Source organism: Acipenser ruthenus, chromosome 3 (assembly GCF_902713425.1).
Source record: "Acipenser ruthenus chromosome 3, fAciRut3.2 maternal haplotype, whole genome shotgun sequence".
Lineage (NCBI taxonomy): Eukaryota > Metazoa > Chordata > Actinopteri > Acipenseriformes > Acipenseridae > Acipenser > Acipenser ruthenus.
The window spans coordinates 63,228,749-63,251,827 of record NC_081191.1 but is presented as its reverse complement, the minus strand read 5'-3'; the positions used below and the strand labels follow the sequence as shown (position 1 = coordinate 63,251,827).

The window sequence follows — 23,079 nt, the reverse complement described above, 5'->3', positions numbered from 1 at the left end:
TGTGATGTGATTACTTTTTCTTTTCATTAAGAATCAAACAAATGTGACTAAGGTCATCTCAACTGCCTCTCGTTTAATTGGGACAGCAGCTTATTCGGGATATTTTTCCTTCTCCTGAGGCGTCCCAATAAAGCGACGCAGACTGTATTTGCAAACTGAGGGAGGGCGGTGTATGCCGTTGACGTCTTAAGTAGGGGACACTTTTGTATACCTCCGACAATTGGTTAGATAAAATCCCTCTGTAGCAATCAGTAGCAAGCCCGTTACTGGCCGGTAAAATAACCAGGCAGTAGTTTTATAAATCACATGTTAAATACTGCCCGGTAAAACATTTTAAATTACCGCCTTTCATGAATATGACCCTTTATTTTATAGATGTTATATTGTTGTTGTTGTTAATATTATTATTATTATTATTATTATTATTATTATTATTATTATTATTATTATGACTGAGGTACTAACAACAGACAAAAATATGCGTAGTAGTAAGAGGGATATCAGTTGCTGGTGTAGTACCCAGGTAAATATTAGTGTCAATTCATGGGGTGGGAGCCAGGGCTGCGATAGGAAGGGAATGTTTTTGCAACTTAGGATTGGAGGCTCAGCCTCTAGAACAGGGGAGAGAGAAAAGAACGGGTCGGACTCTGGAGTCGAGGCTGGCCCTATCATCCTCCGGGCCCCTGAAAATACTTCTCAGAGAGTCGTTAGAGGCGGAGTCTCGCGACTGGGTCCCAGTTACCGACCAGTTCGACCATCAGAGGATGGAACGGCTCATATGAAGCCTTAACATAAAGAAGAAAAGAGAATCTGAAACAACACAAATAATTGTTAGTTATGGGACTTGAGCACTAAGAGAATGAGGGCCACGTTCCGGGAGGATAAAGGAGGATGTAAGACAGAGCCTTCTTTCTTGAGGCAAGATATAGCGCATGAGCTGCGAAAGAATAGTGTGGCCGGTGATTCCCTCTGACCACATGAAGAACCTGTGGAGTTCCTGGAACTCTGGGTCAGGGAAGTGAGACTCACTATCCCCCCAGTGGGGACTGACATAGAGGCACGCGGCACATGAAAAAAGTGAGGAGGAGGAGGAAAAAGCAAACACAAGAGAAAGAGCAGGGCTGTGACTGGGTTTAAATAGGAAGTCTAGGACAGTACTTATCATTAATGCCATTGGGGTTGGAACCTGGTTTTTGGTGTCTGCTTTTCACTTTATCCTGGCTACATGTGACACCCTACACTTGGAGGGCATTGTCTTTGAATCATAGGTACTTCAACTTGTAAATGTTCTCGTTAGTTATTTTGAAGAGATGTAACATATGGCTATCATATTTAAAAGATTGCCTTTTCTGACCTTTTGCAACATGGTACTTAGGCCTTTGTGCTCGGGAGGGTCAGGAACTGTGAGAACTGAAGGTAAAGCTTATCAGGTAGCAGGAGTGGCGTGCTGCACTGGTGTTGATTTCAGAATTAACATTTCAGTTCATGTGCTTTTAATAATCAATAACCCCTCACTTCATGTACTTTCCACAGGAAATGAACGCAGACAAAATTACTTTGACCCACCAATGGATGAGGAAATAAACCCAAGGCAGTATGGGATGGAGGTCAGCACAGAAGATGATTTGGAATTAAGTATGCAATTTCTTGTCATAATATTCTCCTCAGTTCATTAAAATGAGGTGAAAAGATCATTCATTCTCTATCATTTACATTTTTGGGACTTTCTTTGTAAATATAATGTCTCGTACAGGGGACTGGACTAAAATTGGCACAGAGCTGACTGTCATTGACGAAGGTCAGTAATCAGTTGGTCAGTTGCAGTACCTGTGTGCACTTATTCCGCTATAGAAAGCACAAGCTCTGACAAAAAAAAAAAAATAGTGAATAGTGAGATCTACAACCCCCCTCTCCATTAAAAATGTGCTCTTGGGAGCTAAGTAAAATATGAATGTTATAATGAAATGTTGGTTATTATTGAAAAGCATTTTAATACTATTTATGGAGTTATCGTTTAGAGTAATATCAGGCATACCATTAAAACATAAAGCCTTGGATAATGTAGGTAGCTTATTTTAGAATAATTCAGCTGTCATTTTACAGACATATGTTACAATGTTATAAACGTGTATGAATTAAGAAGTGCAGATTTAAATCTACCCGCTGTACTTTGGTGCCACTGATGGCATGTGATTTGTACAGTTTTACAGTACACTAACATTGTAAACAAATAGTCTTTTTGTGCACATGTGCACCAGCACTGTAGTAGTCGTGTTTGTTAAATATTTTTTACATTCTATAATAATACTGTAGGTAGCCAACATTACATTTCATATTTGAAATGTTAGCAAAATTGTGGTCACTGTGGCTGCTTAGGGTGCAGGGAGAGTCATGGGAGGTGGTTAAAAACCTGCTTGTGCCAAGTTGTCGGTCTTGGCTTGGACCCACAGGGAGGTGTGCATTGACCTTTGTGCGCAAGTGGGGTCTGTGTAGAAAATGAGGCTGAGGACAGTTAGCAACATTGCTGGTCATGCACCCAACGAGCCCAGGCAGAGACTTCCCAGGCTGGGCCTTTGCCTCCAGGGTTCAGTAGCTAGGTGGCATCTGTTGCTTAAGTTTGGGAGGTAAAAATGTGAGCTAAATCCAATCTATGTGTTAAAGCTCTGCAAAGCTTTTTCTTATGTTAACGTGTGTTATTCATGAACATTTTCATGAATAACACACGTTTTCATGAATAACACAACAGAATTTTGGAAAAGGTTCATGTTACATTTTTGTAATAGCATTTATGCATTCTTATTATGTATTGATGAGACAAACTTACTCAGTATTCCTGTAAGCAGATCTTTCTACAAATAAGTTTGCCTTACCCCTTCTGATTTTTAAATACTTACTTTCAACAGTAATTTGGGTCAATATATGGAACACACATCATGGTAGGAAACAAAGGACAGAGCTATGCTGTCTAAAACAATTTTCACTAGTTCACCAATAATGCACACACATAGGAACCTGTTTAATACAATGGAAAGGATACAGTTGCACATGCAAATGTGTAAACACCAATCTATATCTTAGCAAAAATTGTATATAAAAGCATTTGCCTAAGCTGATCAGTTTTCAAAATCGTCCTTCATATGCAAAGTATTACTAAGATTAGGAAGAAAGAAGAACTCTAATTTGAGTAAACGTGCTGTTTAGATCAAAGGACATAACACTTTTTTATTCAATATAGACAAACACAAAGGGATTTGATTGCAATTGGTATGGAAATGTAAACCTCTATGTTATCAAATTAATTTGTCACTTTGCCACACAGCACACTGTAAAATACAAAGTGAGAATGTAAATTGTATATTACTGCCCTGTCAATGAACAAAAGTGTTAGTGTCAAGCCTGTTGACAACTGGATCTTTTTTTTTTAAATTTAGTGGTTGCCAATTATTTTTATTTTTCTCCCCAATTTTAGTAATGTCCAATTATTTTTAGGCTCAGCCCACCGCTACCACCCCTGCGCTGACTCAGGAAGGGCGAAGACAAACACACGCTGTCCTCTGAAGCGTGTGCCTTCAGCTGCCCGCTTCTTTACACACTGCAGACTCACCATGCATTCACCCAAAGCTACAGCGTCAGAGGACAACGCAGCCCTGGGCAGCTTACAGGCAAGCCCTCAGGCGCCCGGCCAGACCACGGGGTTGCTGGTGCGCGGTGAGCCGAGGACACCCTGGCCGACCTAGCCCTCCCTCCCCCCGGGCAGCGTTTAGACAATTGAGCGCCGCCCCCTGGGAGCTCCCGTCCTCGGTCGGCAAAGGAATAGCCTGGACTCGAACCAGCAATGTCCAGACTATAGGGCGCATCCTGCACTCCACGCGGAGCACCTTTACTGGATGCGCCACTCGGGAGCCCGACAATTGGATCTTAATGAAGAATGTACAGACTTCAGAAATTAAAGCTTTAAGGATGGTTTTAAGTAATGTTTTGCTAAGAATTATTTCCAATCCCATTTTAAACAATTACAGTGCCTATAGTAAGTATTCACCCCCCTTGGACGTTTTCACAGTTCGTTGTGTTACAACCTGAAATCTTGATGCATTTAATGGGATTTTCTTTTCCTTTGATTTACACAACCTACTCAACACTGTCAATGTGTGAAAAAAAAAAGTCTTCATTAGATGAGTATTCACTCCCTTTGCTATGACACTCCTAAATAAGCTCAGGTGCAACCAATTGCCTTCATAATTCACACAATAAGTTAAATGGAGTCCATCTGTGTGCAATAAAAGTGGTTCACATGATTTCATATTAAATACACCTCTCTCTGTAAGGTCCCACAGTTGGGTAGTGCATTCAAAGCAAAGATACTACCATGAAGACCAAGGACCTTTCAAAACAACTCCAGGATAAAGTTGTGGAAAGGCACAGATTAGGGGAGGGGTATAAAAAGATTTCAAAGGCAGTGAATATCCCTTGGAGCACAGTCAAGTCGATCATTAGCCTCTCTTATTCCAAGCACATCTCCACTCTGGCACGCACTTGCCGATTCTTCCTGAGCAACATACAAAGAATCCGACCCTTCCTCACCAACTACGCAACCCAGCTCCTGGTCCAGGCCCTGGTACACTCCCGCCTAGTCTACTGCAACTCCCTCCTGGCTGGCCTCCCTGTGTCCGCTACACGTCCACTCCAGCTCATCCAGAACTCCGCTGCTCGCCTGGTGTTCTCTCTGCCTCGCTTCTCCCACGCAACTCCACTGCTCCGCTCAGTCCACTGGCTCCCGATCACCGCTCGCATCCAGTTCAAGACTTGTACTAGCCTACAGATGCCTTGACCAGACTGCACCCAGCTACCTCCAGACCCTCATCTCTCCCCACACCTCCAGTCAACCTCCGCTCCTCCTGCACTAGAAGACTAGCTCTACCTCCTCTATGCTCCCCTGCCTCCAGAGCCTGCTCCTTCTCCACCCTCGCCCCGCAGTGGTGGAATGACCTTCCTACAGATGTCAGGACTGCCAAGTCCCTGACCACCTTCCGGCACATCCTCAAGACTCACCTCTTCAGACAGCACCTGTAGAACTCCTCTTTTCCCTCTGGACACTTATCACTCTTCCTTAAATGCGCTTTACTTGATCTTGTCTGCCCCCTATTTTATTGCATTTAATCCTGTACTTTAGAGTACTGTAATCTGTCACAAGTGTTATTTAATCTGTAGTATTTTATATTTAATTATATCCCGATGTAACTATCACTGACACTGTTATCTGCTCCATTATTGAATGGTATTTTGTTATACTTGTACTTGCTAGAACCAAAGTCATTGTATTTTTATCTTGCTCTTAATTGTATTATTACTTGTACTGTGATTATTGAAATGTATTTTTGTTTACGACTGTAAGTCGCCCTGGATAAGGGCGTCTGCTAATAAATAAATAATAATAATAAATTAAGAAGCGGAAGGTATACGGCAACACCCAGAATCTGCTTAGAGCAGGTCGTCCTCCCAAACTGAGCAGCCGGGTAAGAAAGGCATTGGTCAGAGAAGCCAGCAAGAGGCCAATGACAACTCTGAAAGACCTACAGCGTTCCATGGCTGAGATGGAAGAAACTGTCCATGTGTCAACATTAGCTCAGGTACTCCACAAATCTGGCCTGTATGGAAGAGTGGCAAGAAGGAAGCCATTTCTGAAAAAAGCCCATGTAAAATCCTGCTTGGAATTTGCAAAAAGGCATGTGAGAGACTCTGAAAAGATGTGGCAAAAGATTCTGTTGTCCGATGAAACAAAAATTGAACTATTTGGCCTAAATGCAAAGCGTTATGTCTGGCGCAAACCCAACACAGCACATGACCCAGGTAACACCATCCCTACTGTGAAGCACGGTAGTGGCAACATCATGCTATGGGGATGCTTTTCATCGGCAGGTACTGGGAAGCTTGTCAGGGTAGAGGGCAAAATGGATGGAGCTAAATACAGGCAAATCCTTGAGGAAAACCTGCTTCAGTCTGCAAAAGACCTAAAACTGGGCCGGAGATTCACCTTTCAGCAGGACAATGACCCCAAGTACACAGCCAAAGTGACACTGGAGTGGCTTAAAAACAAGAAAGTGAATGTCGTAGAGTGGCCCAGTCAAAGCCCGGACTTGAATCCGATTGAGAATCTGATGCAAGACTTGAAGATTGCTGTCCACCAACGATCCCCCTCCAACTTGACAGAGCTTGAACAATTTTGCCAAGAACAATGGGTGAATATTGCACGATCCAGATGTGCAAACCTGGTAGAGACTCATAGCTGTAATTGCTGCCAAAGGTTGTTCTACCAAGTATTGACTCAGGGGGGTGAATACTTATCTAACCAAGACATTTCATTTTTTTTATTTTTCATTAACTGTTGTTTCAAATAAAAATTCTCTTGCATCTTCAAAGTCTTGAGTAGGTTGTGTAAATCAAAGGGGAAAAAAATCCCATTTAAATGCATCAACAGTAACACAACAAACTGTGAAAACATCCAAGGGGGGTGAATACTTACTATAGGCACTGAAAATCACATTTTTGATGGGCTTAGATGTTTAATTTCATCTTTCACGGCACTGTCAATCTAACATACTGATTATCAATTTGTCTCAAAGAACAGTCTCTAAAAAAACATTCTTTAAACAGTATTTAACATTTTGTTATAGATTTACAATGTGTTACCTGACAAAACTTGGAAGTAGTGTAATATATTTTTGAGACTTAGGTGACTCGCTGAACTCTGGTTAAGTAAAAAACAGTTTTATGGCACCTGTTCAATCAAAATTAAATACTTCCATTCAACTGCCAGATTCCTACTGCAGGTTTGTATGGGAGAAATAATCTAGCAATAAAAGGCCATAATAAAAAAAGCAGTGTTTTAACTGCAAAACAACTAAAATTCAATGGTGTGGAAAATAAACTCTGCAGAAACTGTTAACCTTAAAATCACTACCGAGGTTTTTTAAAAGGTACATTTCATGTATTCACCAGGTACCTTGTCCATGCATAAATGATTATATTTTTAATGTCCAGTTTTTATTGCTGTTACAAAACTTTCTTTTGTAACGTTAGTTTCATTTTTAAGCAGTTTCAATGGCTTAAAGCTATAGTCAATTGTCTATGGCAAGCCAAATTATCATTTAGAGATATCTCAAATTCATTTAGAGATATCTCTAAATATCTGAAGATATCTCTAATCATTTCCAGATATCTGTAAATATTTGAAGATATCTTCAAATATTTAAAGATACCTCTAAATCATTTTAAGATATTTAAAATACATTTAGAGATATCTGAAAATTATTTACAGATATATTTAAATGGAGCTTTAAATGAGATATATAAAATGCATTTTTAGATATCTTTAAATCATTTTAAGATATCTCTAAATGTTTTTGAGATATCTTTAAATGTTTTTCAGATATCTCTAAATCATTTAGAGATATCTCTAAATAACATCCTGTTCATTTAAAGATATCTCTAAATCATTTGAAGATATCTTCAAATAACTTCCTGTTTATTTAGAGATATCTCTAAATCATTTGAAGATATTTTCAAATAACTTCCCGTTCATGTAGAGATATCTCTAAATCATTTGAAAATATCTTTAAATGAACAGGAAGCCATTTTGAGATGTCTGGAAATGACTTCCTGTGAAAATGCTCTATGTTTTCAATGGACTTCCTGTCTATTTAAAGATATCTTCAAATGAACAGGAAGTTATTTAGAGATATCTCTAAATGATTGAGATATCTCTAAATGAACAGGAAGTTATTTGAAGATATCTTCACTCGTGGACCCCATTCCTCAATCTTCCCATAGGTGGAAGGCTTTTTTCACTTGAACAGCCATTTATGTTTAGTACAGTTTGTATTTGTATGTTGGAACTACTGCACTAAAGTAAAGGACCACTAAGACACATTTCAAACAGGTAGGCCAGGCATCTCTTTTTAGAATTTAATGTAAAGTTGTGTGGATATGTGAATTTGAATACTTTACATTATTTAGTAATTATTATTATTTGTTTATTTAGCAGACGCCTTTATCCAAGGCAACTTACAGAGACTAGGGTGTGTGAACTATGCATCAGCTGCAAAGTCACTTACAATTACGTCTCACCCGAAAGACAGAGCACAAGGAGGTTAAGTGACTTGCTCAGGGTCACACAATGAGTCAGTGGCTGAGGTGGGATTTGAACCGGGGACCTCCTCGTTACAAGCCCTTTTCTTTAATCACTGGACCACACAGCCTCCCTTGACCATATACAATTAACTGCACAAGAAGGCAAACAGTATATTAATTACTTAATATATGACACGATTGTGTGTTAATTTGGCATTTAAAATAGTACTTGTGGCAATGTTTGGGAGGTTTATGTACACTAGGACAGTATGTAGAGGAGAGTGGAGTTTGGTTTGAGTACTCGGAAATTGTAATGCCTCAAGTACTTGTCTCGAGCAACAACAGATCTCAAAAATCCCACCGCTACTATCAAAGACTGCAAACTTTTAAATCTCTGAGGCACACTTTTTAAATATCAGTCACAGTGCTTTCCAAAATATTGTGCTATTTTATCCCTGGTAATTACCTTTTCCAGAAGTGAAAGTATTTCCAACTTTTTTTCAATTGTAAGCACAACTCGCTTTCACTTTCACGCTGTCCAGTGTATGATGTTCGTCTTTTTTAATTCTTTTTTTAAACCATATAATTGTGGGAAAAATTATAAATAAATAAATAAATAAATAAAAGTAATAGGTTCCTGTTTTGTTGTTGTTAAATGAACCTTTAAGAAACATACTATTCTAAAAACATTATAGTATCTCTAAATGTGTTCAATATGTATATATTATATAGTTATATCTTCACTAGCAACTTTTTTTTTTTTACACTAGCAAGTACACTAGCAAGTACTTTTTTTTTTTTTTTTACTTGTCTTTGCGATGTTAAAACATTATTTGCTTATTTAGGGTTTATTTGCTTAGAAAATACTAACCAGGGCTGTCAGTATCAGAATGTAATATACAGAGTGTGTGTGTGTGTGTGTGTGTGTGTGTGTGTGTGTGTGTATGTAGATATGGTTTAAATGTTTAAACGCTGAAGAGTTTAAATGCAAAGTTTAAATGTTCAGAAAAAAGTACCAAAAGCACATTCCTAATTTATATATATATATATATATATATATACATTATATATATATATATATATATATATATATATATATATATATATATATATTCTGAAAGCACCAAAAATAGTCATTAATAACACAATCTCAGTGCTGGTAATGTCTGTAACGTTTATCACGAGTCCTAAAAGACTGGTATTATTGTACTGTTATATGATATTCAGTTGGTATTTAAGAGAACAAAGTAGGAACAGTACAATAATACACATTTATGAGGTTCTTCTGTCACTGGGCCTTTAGTGTATTAGTTAGAAGTTAGTTTTATGCACAAGCAGTACCTGTGAGGTCTTTTATAGTATTTTAATTAAGCATCCCATGAGAGGAACTTGTATGAATTTGCAAATCCATCACCACTGGTACAACTGCTAACATATCATAAATCATTCCAGTTTCCCACTTCATATTTTCAGTGTTATAGAAACTCCTTGGACAAAATGTAATGTCACCTTTCACTTTGACCTGTGACTTGTTTAATTTGATAAAGAACAAATGCTTAGAGATAGTGGCTTCATACATGATACAGCTGTATTCTGTGATTCTCGAAGTTTGTTTTGTGGGTATTGTCAGGATGTGAGTGGTGCAGGTAATGATCCAAAGTCCACAACAACTGTTGTATTTACAAAAAGTCCTGGATTTTTTATGAAACAAAACACTCCCCTCTACCAACAATGTTAGTGGGGAATTTATAGTGAGCTTGAGGTCCCAAAAACAATAAAACAATAAACCATGAATACAGTTCCAGGGTGCCGTGCCCGTGTATCATGTTGAGGTGGGGTGGTAGTACAAGTGCTCTGGGTGGTAGTGCTGGCTCCATCGCTTCAGCTCCTGTGGTGTCCGTCTGCGCAAAAATACAAAAACAACACAACGGCCATCCCTGTGAAGGCATACCACCAACCAGCGTTCCCTCTAAGGCTAAAATGCGCACATTTTTCGCAGTAACTGGCAACAACCTTCGCACTCAATTTACTAACTTTTGCAAGTTATTATCATAAATGTCAACCTCAATCGAGACTCCAAAATCTCGAGGTAAACCTATAATTTTGAGAGCATTCTTGCATAAGTATATTCGCGTCCATCTTGCACATGATTTCTGATTTTCGGCAGTAAAAATGCACGTCACATTAGTGCAGAGCTCGCTCGGGCACCAGCAAATCTACTGGCACAGGAGGGTGGGCGAAGCAGGCGTCTGGCGATTCTGCCTTGGCTGTATGAAGAGGGCTGCTCATTAACTTTGCAGTTTTGAACTTGTTGTATAATCGAATACTAAATCAGTGAAGCATAATCTTTCTGCATTATTTAGAAGTATAAATACTCAGGTAAAAATCACAATACCTTTTTTGTTTTTTGTTTTATTTCAGAAATATCATCTCAAGCGTTTTGAAACTGGTAAAAATGTAATCAGACTATTAGAGTCAAATACACATTTGAGTGTATAGTAATTGAAGACATAAAGTGCTTTTTTTTTTTGCAAGTTGAGTTTATTCATCACTCACATGTCTGCTGAAACTCAACATGGCAGCTGCACCAACAAAGAAAAAAAAAAGCAATGTTTCAGTAAGACAGAGCTAAAAAAATTCTGATTCTCTATATGAGGATGGTGGGATAGTTTTGCTTTAATTTGTGTGATCATGTACGAGTCAATAACATTAAATATCATAATGCCAGTCGTAAACACGTAGAGAACAAGAAAGCAAATAAGACGGCAACAATGGTAAAGCACTGCATTCTTCTATGCTGAAAAACTAAGAGCTAAGGTACTGCGCTCAAGACGGAGCTTTCCCGAAGTAAGTAAGCTAAATTATTGTATTAAAAAATGAACAGTATATTTACAACTTTTTGAAACTTTCATATACTACTGAACATAATGTGAAAAATCTTTCTTTCTTTATTTCTTTCTTTCATGTTTTGGTTGAATACAGTAACATTACATTTATAAAAGTACACTAGGAAAAGTATTTCTGAAAAGGTGCATTCTGTAACTGTTTTATAAGTAAGGCTTCTGATTTTCGGTTTTAACCGATAAAACCCGATAAAACACCCCCCGATACAAAATAAATGAAATCGGTGGATAGCCAATAAAAACTGTAAAACACCTGAAAAACTGTGGAAATGGTTAATCAATTCACGCTGACTTTACCCTTTTTCTATTAAAAAATAAAACCTACTACAAGAATAATACATACGTTTCCCAGTGCTGTTGGGCAATGTCCCGCCTTCCTGACTTGCATCTATCATTGATTCGTTCTGAATACTTTAAACCTGCCCCAACCAGGATGGAGGTTTGTTAGCAGGATTTAAAGCTATGTTACAGGTAAAATGCGGAGGATTGAAAACAGATCTGTGTCGAAATGTACAAAAATGCCTACACACAAAAACCCCAGAAGAATATGCCCGTGACCATAAGAATTTTTCAGCACAGTAGAATGCAGAAATTATTTAGATTGCACCCGAGTGGCTCACCTGGTAAAAGCACAGCGGCGTTGTGTGCACGGTGAGCAAATAAAATGTAAGCCATCAAATTTACATTTTCTCTAAGTAAACTATGAAACAACACTTTGTGAAGAAGAATCACTTGGCAATTTTGCATACTTTACCATGGTCTTGTCATCATATCACAATACCATTTCTACAGTGCTTTTTACCAAGTATGACTTAGTTCTTTACCACGCTGCAATGTACTTTACTTTTGTAAGCCTTTGTAAGTGTACTTTGTTCCCCTTAGATAATCATAATAATTTCTGGGTTAAAGCCAGTTGTAACATTTATATTTAATTTACAACATTAAAGACCATCCACCCCAATTTGCCGTAATAAAAATGAGATCAGTTTTAAAATAGCCTGAATGCAGTGTACCAACATGGGACTTAAACCTTGACAATTTAGGTTGACACTAAATTACATGTTCTTTAGTTACAACACAGGAGACTTAGTGAGTTTCTCTCCTAATGTTTTTTTTTTAATCTCCAGGGTCAGTGAGAGAGGATGAAAGAGAGTTCTATAAAAAGCTGTCAAAGTTTTTTGAAGAAGAGACAACAGTCATAGACCTACCTGGTAAGTTTTAAAAAATACTTTGAATTTCCATGCATGTTCAGATACTTGTGAAACGAATATAACAGAAATGCTATTTGCCTTCATTTAAATGTAAATACATTTTTAAGAATAAGTGTAAATGTTCACTAAGGTTAGGAGGTGTTTTAAAAAAGGATAACATGGAACGTCCTCAGCCTTTCATCCTTCAGGGACTGGGAGCTCCACTAGCTGATCACAACTATAACACGACTATAGGCTTTTACATGGCAGCACAGAAAACAAATATGTTCAGATACATTTATAATAAATTGTCAGGACAGTGAATGTATTACTGTTATATAACAGATAAACAATTATAAGCAGGTATCCATAATAATGAAGGTTTGTCTCATTAATGCATGTTTTTTCCAGCATAAGTAATACACACCCGTTTAACCAATATATTAAAATGTGATCTAGCTAATGCTTTAAATAAATCTTTTAAACTGTTTATTTACAAAGACTATTTGAGGCTCATAAATTAACTCTATGTTTCTTACTTTGCAATAATATACCCTCAGTCCTTTAACCATGTAGAACTTGTTGCAGCAAAAAAAAATCTGTAAAATTGATGCACTGTAGTCATCAAAAGCTGAAGGGCATATTTGCAAGCTGTCAAAAAGTGGCATTATCAGTTTTCTATTTGTCAGAAGGTCTCAGTAGACTGTATATATGGAAAGGATAGCTTTTCAGGTTGTGTATATGAGTATACAAGTGCTTATAAATAGTCATATGTTAATAAAATAATAATAAAATGTATTTAAAAGAAGCTAAACATATTAGTGTGCATCTATCCTCATAGCCTTGCACCTAGCAATTAGTTTGTAAATTACATATAGTATGAAGATTTCCCATGACACCATCAGTTTTTATAAAAGCACAGGCATGTATAGTGTTAGAGTAGGTGGTTTTCAGACAGCTGCTGATTAATGAAATACATTGTGAAAGGTGTGAAATGTTCATTGAATGAATCTTATAAACAGCAAGGGTCTTGGTGACTGTGATTTCACAGGTATGATTACAGAGGAGGGAAGAGCAGGTCCAGGAGTTCAGAAATGCTCTGGAGTTTTCCCTGGTATCGCAAGCCTGCGGCAGGAGGTTGAAGATGAGGTGATCCCTCATTATGTTGAGCAGTTTGAGGAATGTGTGCAGGGTGACATGATCACAGTTGGCAGCCTTTCACTGGAACAGGTCAGAGTTAAAAACGGAATAACAATGTCACTTCTTCTTTTATGACATTAGGCTGTCAATTCTGTGCTCTACCTAATGGATACATTTGTCCTTTATCAGCTTAAAATATCCTGGTTACTTTTTTTGCAAAGCAGTTCAATTTTTTTTTTTTTTTTTACTATTAGAGCAATTGGAATATTCCTGAATGATAGTGTTGTCAAAGATTGAAAATTACATATCAGAAAGATGATAAACATTGGCAGTTCATGTAAAGACAGGAGATTTCAATGCTGAATAGACAGTTAATTTGCTGTTGGACGGCACAAGTAAATTATCTTACACCATTGGTCAACGGCACTTTCTGAAGCAGTGCACATTTTCCTTTTATACTTTCCCTCTCTATATTGTGATTGCCAGACCAATAATATTTATTTGTTTAAATTTACAGTTGTTACAATGGTGTTTGATTTGATGATGTACTACATAATTGCATACTGAGTCATACACACTGGGGAAGTACACTATGGGTAGCACCTTGCAGAAGCCATTACATTTTGTAGAAAGGTTTTAGAATTCCAGTTGAGTAAGGGATGCTAAAAGAAGCAATGATTCTACAAAACAAATTTAAGGGACCATACTGTATATTTTTACTTTCTACTTTCAAAAAGATATGGTATTTTAGGAGGCCTTTATTGACTGCCATATTGCTGTGTTGCAAACAGGAAAAATGTATTGGCTTGTGTGACAGGGATGGCTGAGTGGTGACGTCAGGCCAGGTGCAGGAACAAAACACAAAGGCAAGGTACTGCAGTGCAAAAGGCGCTGCGCCGTCATTTATTTTTTAACAACAAAAATAAAAGGTTTGAACAAAAATAAACACACAGAGAAAAATAAATATTTGAAATAAAACAAAATCACGAACACTAAACAATATAGGTCAGGCTGGGCAATCACCTTCACTGTTCCTATATTTAGTTTACTTTCAGATTCTCTCCGCTCGCTCTTTCTCACTCAAAAACACTCCACCCGGAACAGGGAATACTATGGCCGAAGGGTTAACTAGCTATTAATTATCCTATTACCCCTCGGCCACAATCTGCACGAGTTTACTAATTACACGTGACTGCCGGGTAATCTAACAATCACTAGCCGACAGTCACGCGTTTCCACAAGGTATTTACAAAGAAAAAACACAAAATACCAAACAATAACAAACATACAGCTTTGCCGTCATATTTATAAATACAATAAATAAATCATGATTCTAAAACAAATACAAAATAATACAAATGATACACAGGGGCGGAGGGGGTAGCCCATTCTAAAATACACAATATAAAATAAAAAACAAAACAATACATTTAATGGCAGGGCTTTTGCCCTGCCCCCTGTTTATGTACAGGGCTTCTTGCCCTGTTACAGCTTGGCAAAATGGTTGAATAATAATGAGTCTTCTATATACTCGTTGTAATAAATACAATGCTGTATTCACTCATAGACTAATTCCACCCACACATATTGCAGAAAATAACAAGTTATTCATTGGAAGATTTTGCTTCCATTTTGGAGTATTCTTTTTTAAGCAGTAGGGTTTTATGTAACTTCCAGCATACCTTGCTCATGACAGCTGTCGCAGTAAGATAACCGATTATTATTCTTTATTTATTTATTTTTTTACTTGGATTGCAGCAATGAGACCACTCATAGTTACCCAAAAGGTTTTCTTTACAATCAGTTAACCTGTTTTACTGATCAAAGGTTCTGTTTATGGCCAAACAATGCCATTGGTACAAAAAAGGCCTTACCTTATTGTTTTTATAGTGTGCAAAAGCCATGCCTAATCCTGAAACAGCAGAATAGCTTTAAAAAACATGCATGTTTTGAATTTCAGGAAAAGCATTTAGTGAAGCAGAAAAGGCTGTTAGGCTAAGAAAGGAATACAAATCTAATCAAAGACTGATGTCATTATTAAGGGAGTAATGCAAAGGTAGTGAACTGCAGCCAAGATAGAGAGATGACTTAAGTAATAGTAGAAGTCATTTCATATGCCTTGGTTGATCGAAACATCTTATTTCTTTTTTTCAAAGGAAATTGATTTCCAAGGGGATCTTAACCAGCAGAAAATAAATATATTACATGATAAACTTTCTGTGGGTTTCCAAAGGTATGTTTTAATTATTGTTGTGTACATATAGAGTATGTCCTGAACTAAGCGACCACCTGCTCCTCACAGCCTAGTGAAACCCTGGAAAGGATTTACTGACAGGAACCTTAAATAAGTTCCTTAAAAAAACACCTGTTTTAGGCATGAGCTCTGTGTTGGGATGTTCAGTTCCTTTTGTGACTCGTTCATTCATGTTTCATTGTAATGAAATGTCATACGTTAAAATATAAAGTAATAACGTCAAATATGAATTTTGTTTACAAGCAGTATCAACTTTATGTTTTATCCAGTGCACACTAGAAATGTGCATTTACTCCCTTTCCCTAAAGGCAGAGCATGCTGACTGACATAATGAAATCGGGAAAATGTACATCACTGTTTTCTGCTTTTTATTGTTGATATAATACAGACACCAGAATTTTTTTTGCAGTAATGTTAATCCAAAATGACCTACATACTTTTTCACCCCAATAAAATTCTGCTTTTGCCAGTTGGCTAAAAAAAAAGACAGGAGAGACTAATTATCCAGCAGTTCATTATATAGATTTCAACAAAATATTTACTCATTATGTCTGTAAAGCCTTTCATCATAAATGAAGGCTAGTATTATAGTTTTCATATTCCATCTACAGCTTTGAAAAATGTCCTATTGAAAGTAAGATGAGATATATAATCTAAGCTGAAGCAAGCATTCTACATAATGTGCAGTGTGTTAATTTTAAATAGATGGTGTTCTACTAGCAGCAAAGTGGTACAAGAGACCAGCAAATGTAGGTGGTTGTTAACACAGGCATTGTTATATTGCAGCGCAGAAAGTCAGTTGTTGAAGACACTGAAAAAACGCAAAGGTGATGTGATTGCCAAGTATGGTGAACTGACTAAAACCAAGCCTAGGCCTGACAGGATACGAGGAATGAAGTGGAAGGTAAGGTCTTTAAACAAGAATTATAAGAACTGTAACGAACAGGAAATGTTGTTTTCAATTTGGGTTAGAGAGCATTGATTAATTATTTTATTATTTCAATGGTTAATTGTTCTATAAGCTATTAAATATGTAACAACAGTCAAAACAAACAATAATGTGCAGAGGAAACTGGTATTGTTAATAGTGTTTTTAAAAAAGAAAATAAACTACACACTCAAAAAGCAATCCCTTTAAAATAAAATCATACAGATAAGTAAAAAAAGTTAAAATACTGTTAAAGGTGGAGTGCCAAAAAAACAAAAAAAATTGCATTACCACTGAATGGTTGAAAATATAACATATTCTATTTTTTTTTAAAGAAAACAAAAATAAATGTTGTTTCAGTAGTAGCCTAGTGAATCAGCTGCTATGCCACTATGCAGGCTTAGAGATGTAATGAATCTTCTATCAGCCTTTCCTGCCAGGGTGACAACTTGCTTTGAGGAAGGTTGTAAATGCAAGAGAGATTGTGGTATAATTCCTCAGACTGGCATTTCTGCCCCCCAGTCACCATTCGATTATCTCCCAAATTGCTGTGTTTCAGAGAGATAAAGATTTTTTATGGCTTGCTGACTTGAAACAACCAGCACAGCCAGAAAAGCAATGGCCAACCTGCCATGCATAGTAATTTCATTGGTAAATGACAAAATCTTTGTTTATACGATATCTCCAAAATTACTGCAGCAGATGAATCTAAAATATAAAATGTCACATTTGGTATGCAAAACTATGAAAATATATTTCTGTGCAAAATTCATGGAGGCATTTAATTTAGAATGTGTTTAATAACTAAGTCTGCCTGCATCAGTAATCCTGCCTTGAGGTTCGAAAAAGATTGTCATATTTATTCACTTTTTTTTTTTTTTTTTTTTTAATTTCCTCAGCCAAAAATTTTAGGGGTAAATGTTCATTGTTAATTAAGATGACTAATTAAAATTAAAATAATTAATGATAATGCTTAATCTTTAAATATTAGGCTATACTTAGAAAGAAAAGAAGTTTATTTTATGTTGTGTTTCCTGTATATTAAGGATATTTAAAAATGTGAACCCTGAAAAAAATAAAAAATAAACTAAGGACGTCTCCCTGACAAAAATGCTGAGGTTACTTGGTAGCAGCTTTGATCTCATCTGTAGGCGTGGTGTAATGTTATGGCACCTACGGCACAATAAGGACTCTAAACAAATTAACAAGCTCTGAAATGGAAAATTGACTCATTTCACCTTTTACCTTCCTAGAAGATTTAACATTTGCATCTAGGTACTAAAGCCAATGCATCTAGATCAGGTTGTTCAAAACCTTATCTAGATAGAATTCATACCAGGTGGGTTAGTTAGTCTTAGCCCTATCAAGCTTAAATCCCCCAACCTTCTGGATGCAGAAGTGTGGGCTAAACCGCTTTACCACCAATTATACTAATTTCAGTTTACTAAAAGGGTTTTGTGTATGCAAGGATGCTCAGCAAGGAGATTCGACAGTATTATGTTCAAGCTAATCATTACTTACTGACTGTTACTGATTTAGTGGACAGTGCCAAGCTCACTTTGCTCTCATGGTAAATTCCCTGTAATATAAAACAAGGCATCATGTCAGACTATTTCCAGTGTGAAAGTCCAACTTTATCAAGTAGAGACAGCACCGATTTGAAATTCTACTCATGTCACACGTCATTCATAGTCTCCTCTCTTCACACCTCAAGGTCGAAAACCATGGCTAGAGTTTCTTGTAGATCAAGTATTACTGCAATTTGTTTTAAGTTTTTGGTGGGTGCAGGTTAGGGGAGGGGGGATTTTGTTCAACCAAATTACAGTTAATACAATAAATATGTTGTCAATGTGATGACTACAAATTCTTAATCTTACTGTATCTACATCTAAAATGCATACAGTGAAGTATGATTTTTATTTTACTTTTGATCATTGATATTTGGACTTCTGCCTATAGTTATTTATTTGTCCAGAGGTAAAGTATCATTCTACCCAGATATATGCATACAAATATGATAGTCTGACTCCTGGGGAAATACAAAAATAATCAGGAACATTGGTTAAAATAACACTAATAATTGACATTTTCCTGTGCATTAATTAATATGGGCCCAATTCTGAACACAGGACAAGGTACTAACACTAAGGAAGATGTTGTTAGCACCTGATTATGGGGTTATACTTGGGCACAAAAAAGCACAATCAGGCTTTGCCCTGAAATGTGGTTTTAGTACCATGCTTTGCTGTGAGTTTTTACACCAACACTACTGCCAGGTGTCAGCCACACATTCAGGGAGTGGCCTCATTGACATGTTCAACTGAGTGATTTTGATAATGGGGCACAGGTTTGCTTAGCAATTTTAAACTGACCTCATTGAAGCAAGTCTTGTCAAAGAGCAAATGTTGCATTGAGATAAAGGGAGGGGGGGTAATGTTACTGTTCTAAAAACTTGGGGGAAACAACTATACATGTTCAGTATAGCTTGTTTATTATATGTGATAGCCCTATATATATATATATATATATATATATATATATATATATATATATATATATATATATATATATATATATTAATTCAATATAATAATGAATGCAGAATGAAAGTGGCTCGTATTGAAGTAACCCCATGAAACTCTGGTGATCATTTCATACCATCGGTACTTACAGCAATTTATTAAACATTCTTGCTCATTTAAAAGCAGGCTGACTTGCTCACAGAACAAAGCAGAGCCACATGCACAGTAAAAAGTATTACACATTAAAGGGATGTCAGTTTCTCTCCTCCACCTTCCATGGATTGGCCAGTACTAACCAAATTGAGCCAGCGCCCAGCCCTTCCATGGAAAACATGGAATGACGCAATGAAGCGTTCTTGAGTTTGCACATTGTGTTTCATTTTTTTCAGCATTTATCAAAATTGGGCCACATGTATTGTGACAAGGCAGAGGCCCTGCACGCTGAGAAATGTGTGTTTTGTGGCTGCAATTACACAGCCACACAATGTAAATTAGGGATTGTTTCAGTGGTTGTGTTTTATGGATTACTTAAAGTGTCTAAAATGTTTGTAGTCGGTCTACCTCTGTATGAGGCCTGGAGGAAGCCTGTGGGGACAGACCAGGAAAATCTAAAGGTATTGTGGTACTTGTAATGAACAAGTATGTTTGATTAATGGTAAATGGTTTAGTCATCCAGTTTTGATAGCTAGGACTGGGAAAAGTTTAGCTAAGCGCTCCTTGGTGGACTTAGACTTTTGTTTTGTCTATTTAATTTTGTGTAAATAAATACATATACAGGCATTGTCCTGTTTCAACCTATCTGTGGTTCAAAGTACATTTAATTTTACACTAGAAGACGATGAAAAAGGTCCCGAAAGTGGCAAAGCACACCCCACTTTGCCACAGTATATATAGCATGCAGTTATGTAATTAGGAGACTATGGAAATAAATACATTCATTATGTACTGTATTTCATGAATGTGTGTTAATCATTCACAGGATACCCTTATAAAAGTTTATCACAGTAAATCTGCACTGTAGTTTTGCATTTCTCCCATGGTTGTAATGTGAATTTACCAATCATTTGACATTTTTTGTCATATGCTTTTCCATACCTTTCTGAGCTTTACAATGCTTACCTATGCTCTACCATGCTTTACTATGCTTTACTACTCTTTGTAGGCAGGTCAGTGGCTGGGAAAAACTAAGGGCTTGAACATCCTCAAAGAAGATAGATAAGCCTTCAGTTCACTTGTGGGTAAAGCAACTTCCCCAGAAGAGGCCCATTCATATCCCTGACCTTTGTTCCACTGGCTTTAGCAACACCAGAAAAGAGACATGGGACATGGATCCAAAGCAGCATTGAGAAATTACTTTATGGAAGAGTCTGATTCTGTTGCTGATTAACAGAATCAGGCTGCTGGCTGCTGTCAAATCTATTCCTGCTCAGAACACTTGGGGAGAATATGCAACTGAGTCCCGCAAAACTTTTCCCGTTACAAATCATATTTGACTCTGTGGGAGGGTGTGGGATTCACTAAGCACACAGGAGACAGAAGATTTATTTTTGAGACCACCTCACCGGTGTCCAATTTTTATTTTTTCTGCACATACAAGAGGGCTGTGTTGCACCGTGGAGGAACAATACCGATGGTAAGGGTCCCGCTATGTCCAGCTATGATGCACGCGCAGGTGCTGAAATAATAACCAAAACAGAAAGCTAAAGAAAAAGGAAAATAAAACACAGTAATACAACTACAAACAAAAGGTAGCCTCCAGTACAGCTCAGGTTTCAATGATGCTTTGCTGTTCCTTCACTAGTACACAGGGGGTTGCCCTGGATTCCCCAGCTAAGCTAAGACAACGTCCCAGTGTGGGGACGTGATATTTACTTAAAGTGCCCGGGCCTGCCTTCTTCAGCTGGCTTCTTTTTCCGGCTCCAGATACTGGCATTCTTTGCCTGGTTTATTTATTCTGGGTTTTTAAACCCCGCTCCCATTGTCGTTTTCTCCTACAAGGGCAAGAGCGAAAGCACAGCAAAACGTAATATTTAATGGTCGCGCGAGCAACCAAGACCCGCCTCTCAATCACTCAGAGAGAGAGAGAGTCGACACACCCTTACCCAAACTGTTATTGCCATGATTGACAGGTGGATCCCACGGGGCTCCCAACCTCCCCCTGCAGGATCATGCCTGCGCCTGATAGCAAGCACAGGTCTACCCTCTTACAGACTCGTACAGTACAACAATGACGAAGGAGCTCGCTAAACTTTGTCTTGGCACACCTGGAAGAAGAACTTGTGCACAGCAAACTCTTGCACAGAGTATACCAAAGGGAAAATATTACAACTCCGTCCAGCGAAATGTAGAAAACAAGACAGAGCTGATCAGGCTTTTTGTTGGTTATTACAAAGATGATGCTGTGAGATGCAAACTAAAGATTCCACTGACTGTGACTGAATTGGAGGATATCTGGTTGATATTGCCATCTAGTATTTCCAGCAATCACCACGAAGCTGACACCAGACTTGTTTCTCAGGAACCCAAGTTGAAGGACCCTGTGATCATAAGAGCAACCGATACAGACACCTTGGTTCTCCTGACCTACGCTTATTCTGTATGCAAACCTGGCTGATGAAAAGGGACCATTAGTGGAACGTTAGTGTGAAAGCTATACATAACCGATTTGGTGAAGAGATGTGCCAAATTCTTCCAGGCTATCACAGCATCACAGGTTGTGATACAACATAATTTCCACATGGCATTGGTAAAGTGAGACCACTGACGAAGATGGAGAGCCTGGGGAAGTGTAATCTCCTCTTTGATCTTGGCACAATGCTCACCTCAGTGGAAGACATAGGGCAGCAGTGTGGAGTAGTGGTTAGGGCTCTGGACTCTTGACAAGAGGATTATGGGTTCAATCCCTGGTGGAGGACACTGCTGCTGTACCCTTGAGCAAGGTACTTTACCTAGATTGCTCCAGTAAAAACCCAAATGTATAAATGGGTAATTGTATGTAAAAATAATGTGATATCTTGTAACAATTGTAAGTCGCCCTGGATAAGGGCGTCTGCTAAGAAATAAATAATAATAATAATAATAATAATAATAATAATAATAATAATAATAATAATAAAGACATCACAGAGGTAAAACTTTCTTCCGAACCTGCATGTATGCTAGAACTGAAAACAAGAGTAGTACTGATGAACACCTCAAGGGGAACAACTTGCAAGGTTTATTTGGTATCAATGTCTGATACAAAACATTACTGACCCATTCATTGAAAACAGAGGATTGGAAGAAACCATTGAGAGTATCTGGCTGATATGGTTGACCAGGCCTTTTGATGACCAACAAGAAGATGACGAAATATACAGGATTGAATGTCATAGTTATGTATTTTTTAATTAAACTTTCACAACTGTCCATTAAGCCAAACTACCTTTTTGATTATATAGGTAATGGTGGTTGTGCGCTTAACCAACATGTCATCACCAAGTGCCATAAAAATCCATGTGGCTTTCAATCATGTCGCTTCTCTTGTTTTGGCCTCTCAGTCACATTGCAGATTCTCCATTCTGAATAGCTATGATCAAGTTTACTCATCTGACTGACTCACAGACAGAGAGTGACTTGGACATTAGTTTATAACTATCAAGTTAATGTTGTGTAAAGCACCTATCAACAGGTGTACCTCTCTTAAACAACTAGCCACCATGCTAAACTTGAGGACCTGAACTGAAATTTGACATGTATTTTGCTTCTATGAAAAGCACTCCCGAAAAAACCTGTATTAGATGTAAAAATAATAATAATAATAATAATAATTTCTGAGACAAATACAAGCTGCAGAAATACAATTTAAGTGCTTATGGTGACCATTTACAATTTTGGCAATTTGGGGTTTTTGACAAAATCTGAGCTGGCCCTAGGGCAAATTTCAGTCGGTATATGTATAGAATGCGGAAACCGCTGAAAAAACTTTAACAGGAAAAGCCCTTCGTTTTTCCCTGACATTGACCTGTCTATTGCT

The 23,079-nt window shown here is 37.5% G+C and overlaps 1 protein-coding gene across 1 annotated transcript in view; it reads left to right on the top strand.

The window, feature by feature from the left end:
- The window catches only part of LOC117394325 (uncharacterized), a 178,398-nt gene that overhangs the window by 49,055 nt on the left and 106,264 nt on the right, over nt 1-23,079 (top strand). Inside the window, exons 4-8 of the mRNA XM_059014740.1 lie at nt 1,534-1,635; nt 12,158-12,241; nt 13,272-13,450; nt 15,517-15,593; nt 16,401-16,518. Coding sequence (XP_058870723.1) covers nt 1,534-1,635; nt 12,158-12,241; nt 13,272-13,450; nt 15,517-15,593; nt 16,401-16,518 — 560 coding nt within the window. The remainder of the gene's footprint in view (nt 1-1,533; nt 1,636-12,157; nt 12,242-13,271; nt 13,451-15,516; nt 15,594-16,400; nt 16,519-23,079) is intronic.